General features: G+C 39.2%; 3 protein-coding genes across 5 annotated transcripts in view; all 3 read right to left on the minus strand.

Moving 5' to 3' along the window:
* LOC104860580 (olfactory receptor 7D4) overlaps positions 1-21,692 on the minus strand; it is a 152,991-nt gene that overhangs the window by 104,140 nt on the left and 27,159 nt on the right. The window lies entirely within an intron of this gene.
* The window catches only part of LOC104876923 (olfactory receptor 7D4), an 86,728-nt gene that overhangs the window by 44,139 nt on the left and 20,897 nt on the right, over positions 1-21,692 (minus strand). The gene's annotated exons all lie outside the window — the stretch shown is intronic.
* Positions 6,256-8,146, minus strand: LOC104876915 (olfactory receptor 7D4). The gene is made up of 2 exons (XM_010645152.3): positions 8,100-8,146; positions 6,256-7,288 (listed from the first exon to the last, which is right to left on the minus strand). The coding sequence occupies exon 2, from the start codon at positions 7,282-7,284 to the stop codon at positions 6,346-6,348; it is 939 nt and encodes a 312-aa protein (XP_010643454.1). The 5' UTR covers positions 7,285-7,288; positions 8,100-8,146; the 3' UTR covers positions 6,256-6,345.

Consider the following 21,692-nt stretch of genomic DNA (forward strand, 5'->3'; position numbering starts at 1 on the left):
GTACTGAAAGTATTCAAAGAATGAGCTGATGTGAAGACAAAATATCAGATAAAGAATACAGGATTAGACTGCAGTTTTAGCTCAGTGGTTCTGCTGCCTGTCTCGCAGGCACAAGGACCCCGAGTTCAATCCCTGGTTCAAAAAACAAAACAAAATAAAACAGGGTTGTGTAGGTCTTGACAATGAAAATAGAGATCTCTTTAGAAAAGGACAATGAGCAGCTCCTAGATGCATCAAAGTAGAATAACACAAGACTGATAGGAGTCCACAAAAAAGCAGCAGAAAGTACAAATGACATGAGAACCTGTTCACAGAACTGAAGATAGAAAACTCCCCAAACAAAGTAGAAGAATTTGACATACAGAAATGTGAGGCATATAGAACTCCAACTCACCATGACCAAAAATACATCTCCACCTAGGCATATAATAGTTAAGATCCCAGAAGCACAACAGAAAAACAAAATACTGCAAACAGTTAGAAAAAAAATAAATGAATCACATACAAAGGAAAGCCCATCTGAATCACAGCAGACTTTTCAAAACAAACTCTCAAGTCAACACTTTTAAATATTCTAAACAATATCCTATAAAAAGACAATAAAAGTCATAACTCCATGAGGCCCAAGAGAGCAAATCCATCAGGTAAGGAAGAAATTAAGGGGAAAGGAGGGCAAATACAAGAACCAACGACAGAAAATGAACATGACAAGGATAAGTCAATACATATCAGTTTTCACCATCAAGTTAATGGCCTCAACTCATCAGTGAAAAACAATAGACTGGAAGAATGCATAAAGAATAAAATCCAACAATATTCCTAGAGAAATATGAATTACAAAGTTAAAGGAAGAAGACAGAAAAATTCTAAACACCCTAATTACAATCAGTCAAATTGAAAACATACCTGAAAAATTACCAACACAGAAAAGCACAGGCCTACTGGCTTCACTGCTAAATTAAACAAGACATTAAGAGAGGAACTATTGCAGTATTCTCTAAATTTTCCAATCAAATCAGAAAGGGAATCAATACTTCCTAATTCATTCCTGGAAACAACTGTTACTTTCATTCCAAAGGCACAGAAAGCCCCAACAAAAAGAAGAGCTACAGTCCAATCTCCCTAATGAACGTAGATGCAAAAAACCTAAATAAAATACTGCCAAAAAGAATACAGAAGGTTATCAAGACTATCATTCACCCTGACCAATTGGGATTCATCCCAGGGATGCAAGTATGGTTCAACATACATAAATTAATATATGTAATACACTATATTAATAGAGTGGAGGACAGAAATCATATAATCATCTCCATTGATGCAGAAAAAACATTCAACAAAATCCAACACGCATTCGTTATAAAAAGCCTAGAGAAAATTGTACTAGATGTTCATATCTCAACCTGACAAAGGCTAGCTATGAAAAACCAACAGCCATCATCATACTGTCTGGTCAAAATCTGAAAACCTTCATGCTAAAATCTGGAACAAGACACACATATCCACTATCACCACTCCTGTTCAATATAGTTAAGGGAATATTAGCCACAGAAATTAGACAAGAGAAAGATTGGAAAGGAAGAAGTTAAACTGTCATTATTTACTGATAATGTGACACTTTATATAAACCCAAGATACTCTGTTGGAAGAGTTTTTGACTTAGCTAACAGATTCAGAAGGATACAATGTCAACACACACACACACACACACACACACACACACACAAACAAACTCTAGAGTTCTTGTACACAAATAACGGACTCACTGAGATAGAAATCAGGGAAACAATTATTCACAATAGCATCTCCAAAACTTAAATATCTGGAAATCAATCTAATGGAGGAAGCAAAAGTTCTCTATGTTGAAAACTGCAGCACTCTGAAAAAAGAGATTGAAGAGGATATAAGTAAATTTAAAGACATCCCCTTCTCATTGGTAGGAGGAATCAACATAGTGAAAATGGCTATACTACCAAAACTGCTATACAGATTGAATGCAATTCAGGTTGAAATTCCAACAGTGTGTTTCACAGTACTAGAGAAAATAATCCAAAAATTTATTTGGAACCAGAAGAGACCTAGAATATAAAAGAAATTTAAGGCACTGGAGGCATGACAGAGCCTATCAAAATCCCCAACTTGAAAGTATACTATTAACTTACTATGATAAAAAAGCATCACACTGACAAACAGACCTGAGGTTTACTGGATGCAGAAACAACTCCTGACATACTCAGCTACCTCATTTTTGAAAAAGGAGACAACCATTCTTCCAGGAAGAAAGATAGCCTCTTTGATACACGGTGTTGAAAAACTGAATTTCAACCTAAAAGGATAAAAGTACACCCCTATCTTTTGCTAAGTGTTAAACTAAAATTGAAGTGGATCAAAGATCTAAATAGAAAAACAGAAACATTAAACTTGATGCAAGTTAAGCTAGGTAGAACTCTTAAAGATATTGGAACAGGAAAAGACTTTATGAACAAAACCTCAGTAGCATGGGAACTAGCACAGAGTATGAATAACTGGAAATCACAGCCTATTAAAAAGAAGAGACAACTCAAAATATGGGGAAAAATTTTACCAGCTCTTCCTTGGACAATGGTCTAGTTATATTAAATACAAAGAACTTGAAAAACTCATACCTCCCAAATTTAAAGATCCAATCCAAAAAGAGGCATAGGAAATGAAAAGACATATCTCAGACAAAGAAGATATAGGAAATATACATTTGAAAAAAATGCACAACACCACTGTCATTCAAGAGATACAGAAAAAACACCACGGAAATTCCACCTCACTTCAGAAACAATGGCTTCTACAATGAATTTGAAGCATAACAAATGCTGGCAGGGTTTTGGGGGAAAGAAACCCTTCTCCACTGTCGGAGCAAGTGCACATTGTTGTAACTCCGGTGGCAATCAATGTTGAGATACCTCAAATAACTAGGATTACAGTTTCTATTTTACCAATCTATTCCTCCGCTGGGTATCTTCCCAAAATAATTAAAGAATCATGCCATGTTTGCAGTAGCACAGTTCGTAATAGTTAAATATTGAAAACAGCCCAAATCTCCATGGACTAGAGATTGGATAAAGAAGATGTGTTTTTTTATTTATAAAATGGAGTACTAATCAGTCATAAAGAAGGAGAAACTAAGGACATTTATAGATAAATGAATGCACATTGAAGTGATACTCAAGTAAAATAAAGAAGGCACTGCATGCCTAAATACTGAATGGCTTCTCTGTGTGAGATACTAAATTTATAATTAAGGATCAAACTGTTTATTTCATAATGTGAAATAGGACAAAACAGTCTAAAGTGGTATGGGAAGTGGGAGGGATAGTGGCAAAGAAAGAAGGGATAACAAATATTGAGGCCATAGTCTTCAATGAAATAAGTAGGACACACATGTAAATACTGGATAGTTTCTCCGGTGTGAAAAACTACAAGTGTAAATGAGATCCAGTTTGTGTAATCAATGATATGAAAGAGGAAAAAAAAGGGCTAAAGGAGTAAAGGAAGTAGGAGGGGTAAAGGAAATAAATAATGGAAAAGAAAAAATATGAGAAGAGGAAAAAAATGGAAACAAATTCTTTGTAAATAGGGAAGGGTGGTAAGGGTGAACGGAAGGCAGGGTTATGGGAAAAAGAAGCAGCAAGAAACATCATGTAAAGATATAAAATCCCAATGATGAATGTGACTGCACTGTATGAATAAAAAGTTCCAATAAACTTCATGAATAAAAAAAGATTAGGACACCAAGATAAGCAACAAGTTTATCATTTCAAAGTGAACAAGTTACGGTCCTTCCCTGTACCTGTATGCCTGTATTTTATATTGCCCTCAGCAAGTGCTATCTTGGCTTGGGAGCACTGTGATTATGCCTTTCCCACACAGCCAGGAAGTCTGTACCTTTTACATACACCTCTCTTCCCGAGGCAAGGAATCCCCTGCATTCGGGACTGTGGGAAGTGTGCCTGGCCTCCACCAATCTATACATATTATGCTGGTCTCCAACTAGCTATTATGAGAAACACAGAAGGTGACAAATGCTGGTAAGGATGTGAGGAAAAAGAAACCTCAAATGCTTTTTCTGTCAATGTAAATGAATGCAGGCATTACAAACAATAGTATGCAGGTTCTTCAAAAAATCTAAAATAGATCCACCCCATGATCCAGCAGCCATATTAATGTAATTCTATCTGAAGGATATGCTATCAGCAGGCCAACTTGTGTGCACATTCCCTTTACCAAGCAGCACCCTTCATAATAGTGAAGGATTGTCATCAACTGTTATCAGATGAATAAAGCAATGTAGCATACGTACATAAACCAGACATAAGAACAAGCGAACCCTGATATTGGTAACACCATGGAAGAACCCACTTGACGTTAGGAGAAGTGAAAGTAAAGGAGCCAGACAGAGGAAGCGAACACAACACAAGTTCACAAGTTATATATGGATGGATCTCTGAAAAGCAGAACTCATGGAATCGCAGCACGATGACAGCCAAGAGAAAGTGGGGGGCAGGTTTAGATAAGTTGGGGTCAAAGTGAGCATTTCAGCTAAGACAGGAATAAGTACAAGAGATCTACTTTACAACACGATAAATATGGTTGATAAAAATACATTGTGTGCTTCATAGAAATGGAAAGTTATGAGATGGTACTGAAAAAATAGTAAGTTAAATTTCCCCTATGTAGTGACCTACTCCAAGTCATAAGCACAAGGACAATCTACACGAATTGCTAAGAGAAAAGGGTCAATGAGATAATGCTCAGAAAATATATTTACTGCCAACAAGTACCTGAAAGGGTGCTCAATTTGTTATAGAAAAATGCAACTGAAAACACACTGAGAGAGCCCTTCAGAGCCAAAAATTGCACTTTCCACTTCAAAAAAATTGCCAAGCATTAGCAAAGACGTGAACCCAACAGAAAATTTATACACTAGAATGTTAAAAAAATCCACCTACACTAAAAATGCTTTAGCAGTTGCCCAAAGAATTAAATTTGTAATCACTATATGACACAGCTCTCCACCTGCTATCCATAAGGCACAAATAATCGAGAAGCAGTATACTCCTGTGCTGCTTAGCAGTGAGGAGAGGTTGTGAGAAAAGCACCACTAGGCAATGTTGTCATCATACTAACTTAGCAGAGTGCATTTGTACACATGGACCTGGCTCTGACCTCTCTAGGAAATCTAACGTTATGGGGCTACTATTATACACACGGTCTGCCACTTAGCAAAACCCCACTGAAGTACATGACTGCATGCAAACAAATGTGCATCCACAATAGCGGCTGTGCTAGTCACTATGTGAAAGACAGAAATTGCTCAAATATCCAAGGTGCATGATTGGATAAAAAACTTGCAGTGTACATTTAACATAAAATATTATTCAATCACACTCAGGAAAAAAAAACATGTTAAGCGGTGACTAGTAAGATGGAGAAAAGGAAGTCGGAAAGTAAGAACGGAAAACAGAGGGAAGGATGAATGAGAAGGAAGAGGAGAGCAGAGATCATAAAGAATAACACACTCTTTCAGGAGTTCTCCTAGGCATTGATATCAGTAGGAACCATATAAGAAAATGTGCTTTCAAAGTTAGACTCCAGCATTTGTGTTCAAAAATCTGATATTTTAAGAGGCCCAAAATGATTTATCAGGTGGAAATATAAAAGCACCCTCTCAAAGAAATAGAGTCCAGGCCATCAAAAGAGGCAGACATGCTATAGTTTGGAGCTGGGAATATTTGTTTTTAGTAGTGCAATTCTGTGAATTATGCATCCAATCGTTGTTGCTACAACAAGAGGGACAGTGAAGGAAGGAATGTGTGCGAATTCAGGTCACAGAGGTCATGAATGTCCGACGTAGATTCTCTCCTTCTTTCCCTAATAAACTCATAAAAATTCAGAGAGTCACAGTCCTGATATGGCTGTCACTCTGATGGTCTTCATTCCATTTCCTCCAAGGAATGCAAGTGCAAAATCAAATGAAAATGAGAAATATGAATATTTAAACCCAGTAATACATTTTGAGGGAACCATGAAATTAGAAACCATGAGGGTGGGATGTTTCTTCTTTAAATTGAGGTGGGAATATATACATATCAAGAATGCATATAACAAAACTTGGAACTTTATGGATTATTTATAATAAAGAAAAGTTACAAGGAAAGTATTAGGGAGTTACAAGGAAAGTACTGAGAGAAATGCTGCAGAGAAATAAATATGCAAATACACAAAAGCAAGGCTTTAGGGAATGGAGAGAGCAAGGTATATTTAAGTCATAGCTACTGCACAAAGTCTGTAACATCTGAGTTCCACGTTCAATCACAGAGAAGAGGCTGCTCTGTGGAGGAGTCTGCCCAGGGCCTCCTTCACATCCTTGTTCCTCAGGCTGTAGATGAAGGGGTTCAGCATGGGGGTCACCACCGTGTACAGCACAGAGGTGATCATGCTTGCTTGGGAAGAATGGGTCACAGCAGAGCTGAGGTAAACCCCAAATCCTGTCCCATAGAACAAGGACACCACGCACAGGTGAGAGCCACAGGTGGAAAACGCTTTATACCTGCTAGTAATGGAGGACATTCTCAGTAAGGAAGAGATAATCTGAGAGTAAGAGTAGAGGATGCCTGTGACAGGCAGTACACCCAGCAGTGTAGTAGCCACATATAGGAAGATGACATTGACAAGGGTACTGGAGTTGGCTGCCTTGAGAACCTGAGTCAGTTCACAAAAGAAATGGGGAATCTTGGTGATTGTGGAGAAAGTGAGATGCTTCATCAGTAGAATGTGGATCAGGGAATCCCAGGACATGATGATCCAACAGAGCAGAACTAAAATGCCACAGAACTGAGGGTTCATGATGACTGTGTATTTCAGTGGGTAGCAGATGGCCACAAAGCGGTCGTAGGCCATCACAGTCAAAAGGAAATCATCCATGCCGACAAAGGTATTTAATAAGTATACCTGAGTGAGGCATTCTACATAGGAGATGCCTTTGCTCTGTGCCTGGATGTTCATCAGCATCTTTGGGATCATGGTGGAGACCAAACAGATGTCCACAAAGGACAGGTTGGAGAGGAAGAAGTACATGGGGGTGTGCAGGTGGGAGTCAGATCTGACAGCCAGGATGATGAGCAGGTTCCCGAGCACCGTGACCAGGTAAATGGACAGGAACAGTCCAGAAAGAAGGGGCTGCAGTTCTGGATCTTCTGAAAGGCCCAGAAGGAGGAATTCTGAGGCACACGAAGAGTTTTCTTCTGCCATATGGCTGGTGCATATGATGAGAAGGAAGAAAATGCAATCTTTATGGACAGCCACCTGCCACCTTAGACCATGGTCACTTTCAGTATCATTGAAGCAAAGATTTTCTTCATTGTCTTGTAGACCCAGCCAGTGACCGTGATTCAATCAGCCAGGTATCTCATTTTTATTTTAAATATTTTACATTAAAAGTTATATATTTTCAAATGTGTATATCTTATATATAATATATACATATATATATAAATATTCAGAACATTAAAAATAAGACAAAATCACTCTACCAGCATTCTTGTATGAATCTATGAACATCGATGCATTTTTTTGTAGATGAAACTTCCAAAACATTTGAAGACATTTCATGACTTTTTCAAAATCTTAATTTTTTATTTATTCTGGAAGCTCTATAATAGTGATTAAATATACATGTTTAAGTCAGACAAACTTTCTTCTTTGTGGTGTCACTTCATAAATTTGTGAAAGTTAATATGACTCCCTCATTTTTAAAAAATGTAGTATTATTATTATTACTATATTTTTGAGCATTAAAATGCCTTGTGGACAGTAGAATCTCAATAAGTATTTTTATTGTTATTAATATTATGAAAATTAAACTCTCCATTTCCAATAATTGTTTGGATACCTAAATTTCCCAAGGTGCTGTACAAAGCTGTGATTTACAAATTGGATTCTTGAGTCAAACTTTCTTTAATACACTGTTCTTTCATCAATATACCACACATCTGTGTGATCTTGAGAAAATAATTTCAACTCTGAACATGTGATTCCCTTCTACGTTAGGGGTCCTGGATACTCACCATGAGGTCGTATTGGAGGATGGAATTAAGTGGCCTGTGTATGACTGTTCTCCTTGGGTAGAGTTGCGAGTGTTTCATACTCGTGAGCTTCTGTTCTGAGCAACACAATAAAGCTGTCCTGCGTGGGTATCGGTTATCAACATGCCACTTAACTGGGGCAGCCACTGAGGATGAAATTTAACATAAATACAACAGGTGTGTTACCTCTTGTAAATGTCAAGGAGCACTTTTAACGTATGAAAGAGACTCTCCAGAAAATTTGATCTACAAGAAATACTACTTTCCAGCTTATTGGAGAAAGAGTTTGAATTGCAGGAAAACAACGAAAAGAGTGCAAACAGCAAAATGTGATTGAGTAGAAAATAAAGTACCTAGCAAATACGGAAAATTCACCTTCATAGACTACATAAACTTTGGGCCATTTTAGAGTTATTATTCACAGTAAGGGAAACTAGCCACTTCCTCCTTTGCTCTTAGTCCACCCGCCTCCTTGGGCAGCTCTGAGTCCTTCCACCTGCTGCACTTGCAGATATCCTGTCTCCAGGATCTCCCTAAAAAAAACATTGGGATTTTGCAAAGCTGGGACCACACTTCTAGGTGAGGAGCAACAAGGCATGTTTAAAATTCCTAGCATCTCAACTGCTGAATTCTCAAGAGTTCCTCATTAAATAAATTGCTCCATTTTCTTCCTGCTCTCCAAATAATCAGCTCCCCTAGGGTGCAGAGAAGATAACAGAGTAAAAACTTCTAAGTCAATTTCACATCTATGTAGGGAGCAATAAATGAAAATGGTATTATTCCCTCCAGAAGGAGACACTGTTTTTTTCTTTTGATTTAAATGTCACAAGCTATTCCCAAAGGAATGTAATTTCTACGAAGCACCAAACCTAACAATAACTCTGTGTAGAGCCTCCCTTAAAGAATCTTTGAAAGTTTGCAGATCACGTGCTGTCCACAATGTTAGTTTCTTAAATATGTGTCAAGGTAGATAGTGAAGTACTTGTCATTTAATCTCTGTAGTTGTAATACTTTTAGAAACAGGGATATGTGGTATATACATGGGATATGTATATACACCAGCAATGCGATGAAATATATTCTGTTGTTCTTTGTTTTCGAATTTTTATTGATTGAGTTTTATTTCTTTAATTTTTTAAGGGATGGAGAATAACTAAGGAGGACAAAGATTCTCTGTGAGGTGACAGAAACATTCTAAGATTGCCATGAGAGCTCTACACGGCTATGAATATACTGCAAACTACTGAATTGTGTACTTGCAATGGATGAATTGCCTCACAAGAGAAGCACATGCCAATAAAACTGTTTGAGGGAAACTAAATTCAAATACATCAGAAAATTTATTTTCTCGTGGTTCAAGTAGTACGAGTAGTATGTAAAATAATGCATCACTATTTTTTTAAATTTATATAGAGGTGATTTCATTTCTCCTAATAAAATGAAAATATTTGGAAGTGATTATAGGGGTTTGGGGTCTGTGTGTGTGTGTGTGTGTGTGTGTGTGTATCTGTATGGCTGTGTTTTGTCAAGGATCCATCCAAGGACATCACGAATGTTAGACAAGTGCTCTGCCACTGAGCTGTACTCTAACCCTGGGTGGTACTTCTTGATTCTGGTTAGGAAAGCACCTGTACACTTCAATACTGCCTATTTACAGTGTGTTAGCACAAGGGAATTCATCAATCCTTCAAGTCCATACACAGAGGCTTATGGACCATGCTTATAGCAAGGCAAACATCAATATAAATTTTATTTTATGGAGTGGGAGTACACCTCAGTGGTACAGTTTCCTAGCATGTACAAGGCCTTGCATTCCATCCCAAATACCATAACAATTAATTAATTTCAAGATTGTTTTCTTTCTCACATTGAAACTTACAGAATGTAAGATATTTTATTGAAAATAGGTGATCAGTAAGATTAGGTGAAATTTGTCATAAACTCTACTGCTTTCATTAAATAAATAAGTTTTATTTACTATGTGTGTGTATATACACAAGAGCAGATCCGTCCATTCAACAAATTATTTTTGCAGAAATTTTGTTCAGCTCTGTGGATCTAAATGGGGAGCAGAGAAGGTATTTCATTTCTGCATAAATATTCCTCATATTTCATTCAACCAATTTTTATGAAAATAATAGAGACGATTGTTAGACATAAAATTTGAATGTGGGTTGCAGGTGTACATTATCACTACCATTGTATAGTATGCATCTAATGCTCAGTGCCATCCCCAGTACTCTAGTAACAGTAATAGGAGACAGTAGATGATGAGAGAAGAGAGGGAGGGAGGGAGGAAGGGAGAGAGGGAGGGAGGGAGGGAGAGAGAGAGATGAAAGGTGAGGGGGCTATTACAGAAAAGGAAGGGAATAAGAGGGGAGAGAAAGGCAAGGGGGAATGTTATATGCATGTACAAAGAAGCCAAAATTAAACCCATTAATGTGTACAGCTAATGTGCATGATTAACAGTAAGACTAAAGAAACCCACTCCTTTATTTCATCCTCCCTGCAGAAACTCACTCACATCCTCCGCATTTACTAAGACACTGAAAGAGAGAGCTCAGAGTCATTCGAGTATCTTACGCTAGAATCCAGAAATCTTTCATTTTTTCAGCTACATCCTCAAACAACAAAGATTTGGGGTCAAAAAGAACTAGGACAAACTCATTTTATAAAATTGTTCTTGAACATTGATTTTCCTTTAGAAACAGTGATATGGATTGAGTAGAATTTGTATCTCTGAAAGGTCTCTGCAATTGAAGGCTTGCTCTGTAGGGAGGTGATACTGAGAAGTGCTAGGGAGTTATGGAGAGATGAGCTTGTGCTTGGATCACTGGGTTCCTAACATCAGAAGGGGTGTGGGTCTCAGGATCCTTTTCTCTCTACCCTTTCTTCTCCTCTCTCCTCTCCTCTCTGCTCCTCCACTGTCTCTGTCTCTGTATCTCTCTCTGTCTCTCTCCTTAGTGATATACTTCTTTACGTACACATACCTCTAAAAAATGTTGACACATTCATGCTATAACCTATCACCATTTATATTATATTGAATATATTTATATCATATATAATAGATATATTTCTATTATACATATTTTCCCCAAATAAAATAATTTTTATGCATCTCAAATATATACAAATACAGAAGTAAATAGGGTTCCTACTTTATGAATGACATATAGTCTCAAAAGTTTCATGTAGTATTTGTCTCCATTGCCATTCTGCCTTCTGCCATGTGAAGACACAGCATTCTTTCCTGCCAGAGGACACACCCTGCAGCAAATACACCTGCCAGTGCCTTCTTCTTGGAATTTGCAGCCTCCAGAGCTAAGAGAAGTTAATTTCTATTCCTATAAACTATTCAGTCTCATGCATTTTGTATAACAGCATAAAACAAATTAGGACACTATCTGGGAATGTTGCTCAGTGGTAGAGTACTTGCCTAGCATGCATGAGACCAGAAGTTCAATTCCTAAAATACACACACACACACACACACACACACACACATAGATGACACTATGACATGTGTTTTTGTGTATATATGCACATGTGTATGTGGTGGATTAATTAATGGACAGTTGCATGGGAACACCCCACTGAACTGTGTCAGTGTGCTGTGGGGGTGGTGAAGACCCAACTGAGGAATGTCACCAATGGCATCAATGGACAATAGGAGTGCAAGACTGCATACTGCTTATTTGCAAAGTAAAGCTTTATTACAACTGATTTTCCTGAGACAAACTTGGATGTTCCTGGTATTAGAGGAGCTAAGGTCCTCACTTTCTCTGAGATGATGGTTGTTCTCTTCAGAGAAGGTCTTGTCTTCACCATTGTCTTCAAGGTCACTCCCTGACTCTGCTGTAGATCGCTCATCCTGTGAAAACCTTCACTGTGCTGGTGCAGACTTTCTAGTTTCTGTTTTTTAATATTTGTTTGTCAGAAAACATGACATTTTACTTTTTGCTTAACACAATAATCTCTAGTTGTATTTTTTTGCACATGAACATGATTCTAATTCTTCTTTATTGCTGAATAACACTCCACTGTATACAGATATATTGTTTCATGGTCGTTCATTTATTGATGGGTACCTGGGGTGATTCAACAGGGCCTTGTGGCCTATGGATAGGCACATAGTTCTGTAGGATGCCGATTTTAAATTTTTGAAGATACACTGAGAAGTAGTACAGCTAGATTAACTATTCTCTCTATTTTTAGATTTTTTCTTTAGGAAACTTTCTATTTATTTTGGCAGTATACATTTATATTCCTGCTATTTGGAAGAATTCCTTTCTGCTCACATCTTCCCTGACATTTATTCTTGTATTATTAATGACAGTCCTTCTGTCCATATATCTGGTCACAGTGCTCGTAACCTGCTCATCATCCTGGTTGTCATCCCTGACTCCCAACTGAACAACCTGTGTGCTTCTTCCTGTGCAATCTGCCCTTTTCTGACATTGGCTTTAGCACCACTACAGTTCCCAAGATGCTGGTGAACATCCACACACACAGCAAATCCAGCACCTGTGTGGGCTGACTAACTCAGGCATCCTGTTTTGCTCTTCTTGGATGTTTGGACAGCTTGCTGCTGGCAGTGATGGCCTATGAATGCTTGGTCAATATCTGCTACCCTTTGCATTACCCAGCCATCATGAACCCACACCTGTGTGGTTGTTGGTCCTGGTGTCATTTTCCTTCAGTCTTTTGGATACCCAGGTGCACTGCACAATGATGTCACATTTGCATTCTGCTCAGGTGTAGAAATCCCATATTTCTTTTGTGACTCTCCTCGGCTTCTCAATCTTGCCTATTGGGATAACTCCACTAATACTGCAGTCATGGTTCTTCTTGGCATCATGCTCAATTTTGTTCCTCTTGAAGGGGTCTTCTCTCACTATAAAACTGTTTCCTCTCTTCTGAGAATCTCATTGTTGGGTGGCAGGTATAAAGTCTTCTTTACCTGTGGCTCTCACCTCATGGCTTGCTGAGAGTTACTGACTTCTATCTACACATTGCTGACCACATACTCTATTGTGACAATACAGAAAAACACTAAAGGAGGCCATTTCTTTTTATTTTAATTTTTGAATTGTTTTAAAATTATTTTCTCTTATTTAAAACTTTTTAAATTACCCCCTATCCCCCCTCCCCCCCATTGATATTCATCTTTCTTCCTTTTTATTCATGGTTTTAACCTAATGTGGATTCTTTTCTTTTTCTTTCTCCTCCTTTTTTTCCTCAATAATTATCATTAATTTTATAGGGAAGTGAATACAGTTTCTAACTTCCCTATTGCTGGCAGTTTGCTCTGTTCTTGTCTTTTTTCTTTCATTCTGCATTTTCTTCCTGTCTTCAACTGTTTCCCAAAGTTTGGATGATATTCCTGTGTCCTCTGACCACTTTTTTAACCTTCCCCGTCCTTCTACCTATCTATCCCTATCTGGCATCTCTTTCTACGTCATCATCCTAAAAGGTTAACTTGCTATATATTGAAGAGTTTATTCACTATAAATATATTTTGGACTGTTCCTCAATTTTGACTTAATTCACAAGGCTAAAGTTGATAGATTAATAGCCAATAGAATTATTTCTAGAATGTGCTTAATGCTATTGCTGTTACTGATTGTATACCTTGGGCTAAGGTGTTGTTATTGAGCTAATCAGTTGTTCTTCTTGATATCGAAGAAACAAGATTGCCTAATACTCTTTTGAGACTCAAAACCTAAAGACAAGTGACATCTAGATGACACCTCTAAGAAGCAACCATTCCATAAGTGTTCTAAATAAAAACAAAAAGGTGCAATAAGCAATATTGAAGTATCAACCTAGGAAGTAAACAAAAAACAGAAACAACAACAAAAACACAAATGAGAAGACACCTAAGCAAAAGCCAACTTCTAGCTCACCAAAGTCAAATTCTGGGGAAAGCAAGGTTGGAAAATTTGATGATTAACCATGTGGTCAAACTGAACTAATAACAGAGGAAGTAACAAAATAGATAAATGAGGATCTAGAAAAATTCAAATGATAAACAATTTCCCAGATAGCTACAGAGATGGTGAACAAAATGAAAAGACTCATTTAAAGACTCTCGAACAGAAACAGATAAAAAATAGCTGAGCTCAGGACCATGATGGAAGTCACAAATGCCCATAATAGGAAAGAAATGGAAACCATGAAACAGATTGAAATACATATCCAGGAGATTAAATATTGTATTGAAAGTATTCACCGAATGAGCTGATGTGAAGACAAAATATCAGATAAAGAATGCAGGATTAGACTGGGGATTTAGCTCAGTGGTTCTGCTACCTGCCTCGCATGCACAAGAACCCTGAGTTCAATCCCTGGTCCTAAAAACACAAGAAAACAGGATTGTGTGGTTCATGGCAATGAAAAGAGAGATCTCTTTAAAAAGAGACAATGAGCAGCTCCTAGATACCTCAAAGTAGAATAACATAAGACTGATTGAAGTCCACAAAAAAGCAGGAGAAAGTACAAATGACATGAAAAACTGTTCACAGAATTGAGGATAGAAAACTCCGCAAACAAAGTAGAAGAATTTGACATACTGAAATGTGAGGCATATAGAACTCCAATTAGCCACAACAAAAATAAATCTACACCTTTGCAAATAATAGTTAAGATCCCAGAAGCCCAAAAGAACAAAATACTGCAAGCAGTTAGAAAAAAAGAAATGAATCACATATAAAGAAAACCCCATCAGAATCACAGCAGACTTTTCAAAACAAACTCTCAAATCAACACTTGAAAATATTCTAAACAATATCCTATAAAAAGACAATCAAAATTACAACTCCATGAGGCCCAAGAGAGCAAATTCATCAGGTAAGTGAAGAAATTAAAGGGAAAGGAGGGAAAATATAAGAGCCAATGATAGAAAATGAACATGACAAGGATAAGTCAATACATATCAGTTTTCACCATCAAGGTTAGTGGCCTCAACTCATTAATGAAAAACAATAGACTGGAATTATGGATAAAGAATAAAATCCAACAAGAATTCCTAGATAAATATGAATTACCAAAGTTAAAGGAAGATGATAATTCTGAATTCTAAACACCCCAATTACAATCAGTGAAATTGAAAACTTACCTTAGAAATTACCAACAAGAAAAAGCCCAGGCCCGCAGGCTTCACTGCTGATTTAAAAAAGACAAGACATTAAGAGAACTATTCTACCACTCCCTAAATTTTTCAATCAAATGAAAAAAGGAATCAATACTTCCAAATTCAGTCCTGGAAACAAGTGTTACTTTGATTAGAAAGCAGAGAAAGACCAAACAAAAAGAAAAGAAGTACAGTCCCATCTCCTTAATGAACACAGATGCAAAAACCTTCAATAAAATTCTGCCAAAGAGAATACAGAAGGTTATCAAGAGTATCATACATACTGACCATTTGGGATTCATCCCAGGAATGCAAGTATGGTTCAACATACATAAATTAATATATGTAATACACTATATTAATGGAGTGAAGAACAAAAATCATATGATCATCTCCATAGATGCAGCATTCAAGAAAATACAACACCCATTCGTGATAAAAGCCCAACAGAAAATTGGAATAGATGTTTCCTTCTCAACCTGACAAAGGCTAGCTATGAAAACCAACAGCCATCATCATACTATATCTGAATACCTTCATGTTAAAATCTGGAACAAGACACAGATGTCCACTATCACCACTCCTATTCAATATAGTTAAGGCAATATTAGCCAGAGAAGATAGACAAGAGAAAGATTGGAAAGGAAGAAGTGAAACCGTCATTATTTACTGATGATGTGACACTTTACATAGAAGACCCAAACTACTCTGTTGGAAGACTTTTTGACTTAGTGAACAGATTCAGTAGAGTAGCTGGATAAAATGTCAACACAAAAAAACAATAGCCTACCTGTACACAAATAACAGACTCACTGAGAGTGAAATTAGGGAACCAAATACTCACAATAGCATCCCAAAAAATGAAATCTCTAGGAATCAATCTCATGAAGGAAACAAAAGACCTCTACATTCAAAACTATAGCACTCTGTAAAGAGAGATCGAAGAGAATATCAGAAGACGGAAAAACATGCCCTTCTCCTGGGTAGGAGGAATCAACATAGTGAAAATGGCCATACTACCAAAACTGCTATACAGATTGAATGCAATTCAGGTTGAAATTCAAACAGTATGTTTCACAGTACTAGAGAAAATAATCCAAAAATTCATTTGGAACCAGAAGAGACCTAGAATATCGAAAGAAATTTAAGGCAATAGAGACATGACAGGGCCTATCAAAATCCCCAAATTGAAAGTATACTATTAAGTTGCAATGATAAAAACAGCATGGCACTTACAAACAGACCTGATGATTAGTGGATGCAGAAACAACTCATGACATACTTAGCTGCCTCATTTTTGACAAAGGGGACAACCATTCTTCCTGGAAGAAAGACAGCCTTTTAATGCATGGTGTTAAAAAAGTGTATTTCGGGCCAGGGTTTTAGCTCAGAGGTTTGGTGGCCTGTTTTGCAAGTACAAGGACCCGAGTTCCTTCCCACTACCAAAATAAATAAAATTTAAAAAAACTTGATTTCCACCTGCGAAGGATTAAGAGTACACTCCTATCTTTTACTAAGTGTTAGACTAAAATTGAAGTGGATCAAAGATCTAAATACAAAAATAGAAACATTAAACTTGCTGGAAGATAAGTTACATAGAACTCTTGAAGATATTGTCACAGGAAAAGACTTTATGAACAAAACCTCAATAGTATGGGAACTAGCACAAAGTATGAATAACTGGAAATCTCATCCATTTAAAAAGAAGAAACTCAAAATATGGGGATAAACGTTACCAGCTATTCCTTGTACAAAGGTCTGATTTGTAGAAAGCATAAAGAATTTTAAAAACCCATTTCTCCCAAATTTAAAGATCCAATTCAAAAAGGAGCATTTGAAATGAAAAGTCATATATCAGACAAAGTACATATAGCAAATAAACATTTGAAAAACATGGTCAACACCACCATCATTCAAGAGATGCAGAAAAAACACCACAGAGATTGCACCTCACTTCAGAAAGAATGGCTTCTACCATGAGTTCAATGCATAACAAGTGCTATCAGGCTTTTGGGGAGAACGAAACCCTTCTCCATTGTTGGAGAGAGTGCACATTGGTGTAACCCCGGTGGCAATCAATGTTGAGATACCTTAAATAACTAGGGTTACACATCCCATTTTACCAATCTATTCCTAATCTTCTATCTTCCCAAAATAATTAAAAGGATCATGCCACAGAAATATATGCACAACCATGTATCTACTAGCACAGTTCCTAATAGTTAAATCTTGGAAACAGCCAAAATGTCCATCGACTGGAGAATGGATAAAGAAGATGTGTTTTTATTTATAACATGGAGTACCAATCAGCCATAAAGAAGGAGAAACTAAGGACGTTTATAGATAAATGGATGCACATTGAGGTGATACACTTAAGTGAAATAAATAGAACAGAAATGCCTAAATACTGAATCAATTCTCTGGTGTGAGGTACTAAAGTATAAATTAGGATGAAAATGTATATTTGATAGTATGAAATAGGACAAAACAGTGTAAAGTGGTATGGGAAGGGGGAGGGATAGTGGAAAACAAAGAAGGGATAAGAAATATTGAGGCCATAGCCTTAAATGAAATAAGTAGGACACACGTGTAAATACTGGATAGTTTCTCTGGTGTGAAAAACTACAAGTGTAAATGAGATCCAGTTTGCATAATTGACGATATGAAATAGGAAAAAAGGGGCTAAAGGAGTAAAGGAAATAGGAGAGGTAAAGGAAAGTGCATAATGGAAAAGAAAAAATATGAGAAAAGGAAAAAAATGGATATAATTTTTTGTAAATATGAAGGATGGTAAGGGTGAAGGGAAGGCAGGGGTGTGCGAAAGAGGAGAAGCAAGAAACATCATATAAAGATATAAAATCCCAATGATGAATGTGACTGCACTGTATACATAAAAAGTACCAATAAACTTCATGAATAAAAAAAGATTAGGGCAGCATGATAAGCAACAAGTTTAGCATTTCAGAGTGAACAAGTTAAGGTCCTTCCCTATACGTGCGTGCTTGTATTTTATATTGCCCTCAGAAAATGCTATCTTGCCTTGGCAGCACTGCGATTATGCCTTTCCCACACAGCCAGAAAGTCTGTACCTTTTACATAAACCTCTCTTCCTGAGGCAAGGTAGCCCCTGGATTTGGGACTGTGGGGCCTGCAGCCTGGCACCTACCAATCTATACATATTATGCGGATCTCCAACTAGCTATTATGAAAAACACCTAAGGTGACAAATGCTGCTGAGGATGACAGGAAAAAGAAACCTCAAATGCTTTTTCTTTCAATGTAAATAAATGCAGCCAATATAGAAAAGAGTATGCAGGTTTTTCAAAAATTTTAATATAGGGCTGCCTGTGTGAGATCACCCAGCAGGTGCACGACCTCCCGGACTGCGCGCCACCAGACAGAGTAAGAACCCAAGGACCCCAGGACACTGGAGGGGGTCTCTTCACCTGCCTGCCTTCCTGAGATTATCCGGTGGGTGTGCGACCTCCCGTACTGGGCACCACCAGACCCAGTAAGGAAACAGGGTCCCTGGAGGGCGTCTCTTCTCCTGCCTACCTGCCTGAGATCACCTGGTGGGTGCACGACCTTCTGGACTGCATACCACCAGAAAAAGTAAGGACCCAAGGACCCAGAGGGGGTGCCTCCAACTGCCTGTGTGCCTGAGATCACCTGGTGTATGCACGACATCCTGGACTGTGCGCCACCAGACCCAGTAAGGATCCAAATATCCCGGAGGGGTCTCTTCACCTGCCTGCTGCCTGAGAAAATCCGGCGAGTGCCGGAAATCCCGGACTAAATGCCACCAGACCCAGCAAGGACCCCAGGACCCAGGAGGGGGTATCTTCACCTGCCTGCCTGCCTGAGATTACCTGGCAGGTGTGCGACCTCCCATACTGGGCACCACCAGACCCAGTAAGGACCCAAGGACCCCGGAGGGGGTGTCTTCACCTGCCTGCCTGTCTGAGATAACCAGGCGGGTGCATGAACTCCTGGACTGCATGCCACCTGCCCCTGTAAGGACCCAAGGAACCCAGGACCCTGGAGGGATTCTCTTCACCAGCCTGACTGCCTGAGATCACCCTCGGGGAGCCCGACCTACTGGACTGTGCACCAACAGACACACGAAGGACCCCAGGACACCGGAGGGGATCTCTTCACCTGCCTGACTGCCTGCAATCACCCGGCTGTTGCGTGACCTCCCAGACTGCATACCACCAGAATCAGTAAGGACCCAAGGACACCGTAGGGGGTCTCTTCACCTGCCTGCGTGCCTGAGATCACCCGGCAGGTGCACGACTTCCCGGACTGTGCACCTCCAGACCAAGTAAGGACCCGAGGACCCCAGGATATTAGAGGGGGCCTATTCACCTGCCTGCTTGCCTGAGATCACCTGGCAGGTGCACGACCTCATGGACTGCACACCACCAGACCCAGTAAGGACCCAAGGACGTCAGGCCCCCGGAGTGGGTCTCTTCACCTGCCTGCCTGCCTGAGATCACCCAGCCGGTGCGCGACCTCCCAGACTGCATACCACCAGACCCAGTAAGGACCCAAGGACCCCCAAGGGTGTCTCTTCACTTGCCTGCCTGCCTGAGATCCCCTGGGGGGTCGCGACCTCCCAGACTGCATACCACCAGACCCAATAAGGACCCAAGGACCCCTGAGGGGTTCTCTTCACTAGCCTGCCTGTCTGAGATCCCCCAGCGGGTGCACAACCTCCCAGACTGCATACCATCAGACCCAGTAAGGACCCACGGACCCCGGAGGGGGTCTCTTCACCTGCCTGCTTGCCTGAGATCACCTGGCATGTGCACGACCTTCTGGACAGCACGCCACCAGACCCAGTAAGGAACCAAGAACTCCAGCACCCCGCAGGGTGTCTCTTTACCTGCTTGCCTGCCTGACATCACCCAGCGGGTGCTGACCTCCTGGACTGCGTGGCACCAGACCCAGTAAGGACCCCACGACCCCGGAAGGAGTCTCTTCACCTGTCTGCCTGCCTGAGATCACCAGGCGGGTGCGCGACCTCCCGGACTGCATGCCACCAGACCCAGTAAGGAAGGTAGCCGCGCTGGCGCCCTTGAAACACCCTACGACCTGCTCCCCCCTCCCATTCTCAAACCTCCTGATTTTGCCAGTCCTTGGACCAACTCTGCAGAGGCATGGTTCTCATGAAGGGTAGTTTTCTGAGCTCCCATTTTTGAACACCTTTATAGAAAGGGCATGGGAAATCTGTAATAGAACTGAGTGGAATTCAACCCTGAAGGTTGGGAAACTAAAGTTAGGCCTTGTGGACTGAGTTCAGTCTCAGTCGTGGGGAACTGCCATTGGCTAGCTGAGATCAGGTTATTTGGTTCTGCATATGGCTGTGCATGTGGTATAATATGAGAACAGATGCATAGTCTCAAAGAGGCCCTTCAAATTCTTTTTTTTGTTGTTCTCTTTTTCTTTTCCTCATTCTACCCTGAAATTTCTTTTTTCTGTTCTCTCTCTCCAGCTCAGTCTCTTGCTCCACCATATTATCCCTCAACTCCCTTTTTATTTTGGCTTCTGCCCTAACTCAGACTTCTTCTTTTATGATTTTTTCTTTTTGGGGGGTTTCTCTTTATGTTCTTTTCTCCAGTCATTTTACCTCAGTCATGGCTCTGTACCTTCAAGGGAAGGCAAGCGCCTGCTATTGTTAAGGTGATATATTCCTGTCCATATTCCTGCACTCTCTCTATCTCTCCTGAAGTTAATAGCTTTGTAAAGATAGTAAGGTAATTCTACATCCTCTGGATTCACTTCAAACCTGCTCCAGTTCTTTCACTTATCTACTCCTCTCGTCATAACTCAGTTTAACCCCCCATCCTAAATGGTAAAGATGCTATATTGAAATGCATATTCACTGCAAACATATTATGGACTGCTTTTTGATATTAATTTAATTCACATGGGTTAAGGTGATACATTAATGACTACCACAAGTGGTCAGTTTGCAAGCTGTGCCTGATCCTATTGGGCTGCTGAATGTATCATTTGGGATAAAGGGTTGTGATTGACTTAAAGAGTTGTATTCTCTGATATTATGAAAATGAGAATGTCTATGAGTCCTTAGAAACTCAAAAGCTAAAATGCAACTATATAATGAAGGTTTAAGTAATACCCTGAAATTAAAGAAGGACAACCCAACAACAAAAATAAAAATGAGAAATCACTTAAGCAAGACACAAAGACAGATTTCCAGTTCACCAATGGCAAACAGTAGAACAAATGAGGATGAAAAGTCTGATAAGTGAACCAACAGGACACCCTGGACCCATAGCACAGGAGGTAACAAAACAGATCAATCAGGCTCTAGAAAAATTCAAATCAGAAATAATTTCCCAGTTAACCAGAGAGATGATGAGCAAAATGGAAGTCATGATTCAAGACTCTAGAGTAGAAACTGAAAAAAAAAA

Source organism: Fukomys damarensis, unplaced genomic scaffold (genome assembly GCF_012274545.1).
Source record: "Fukomys damarensis isolate Sample0158 unplaced genomic scaffold, DMR_v1.0_HiC HiC_scaffold_37, whole genome shotgun sequence".
Lineage (NCBI taxonomy): Eukaryota > Metazoa > Chordata > Mammalia > Rodentia > Bathyergidae > Fukomys > Fukomys damarensis.

Excerpts from the sequence above, each read along its gene's own strand:
- LOC104876915 (XM_010645152.3), bottom strand. The coding sequence starts at position 7,284 with ATGGCAGAAGAAAACTCTTCGTGTGCCTCAGAATTCCTCCTTCTGGGC.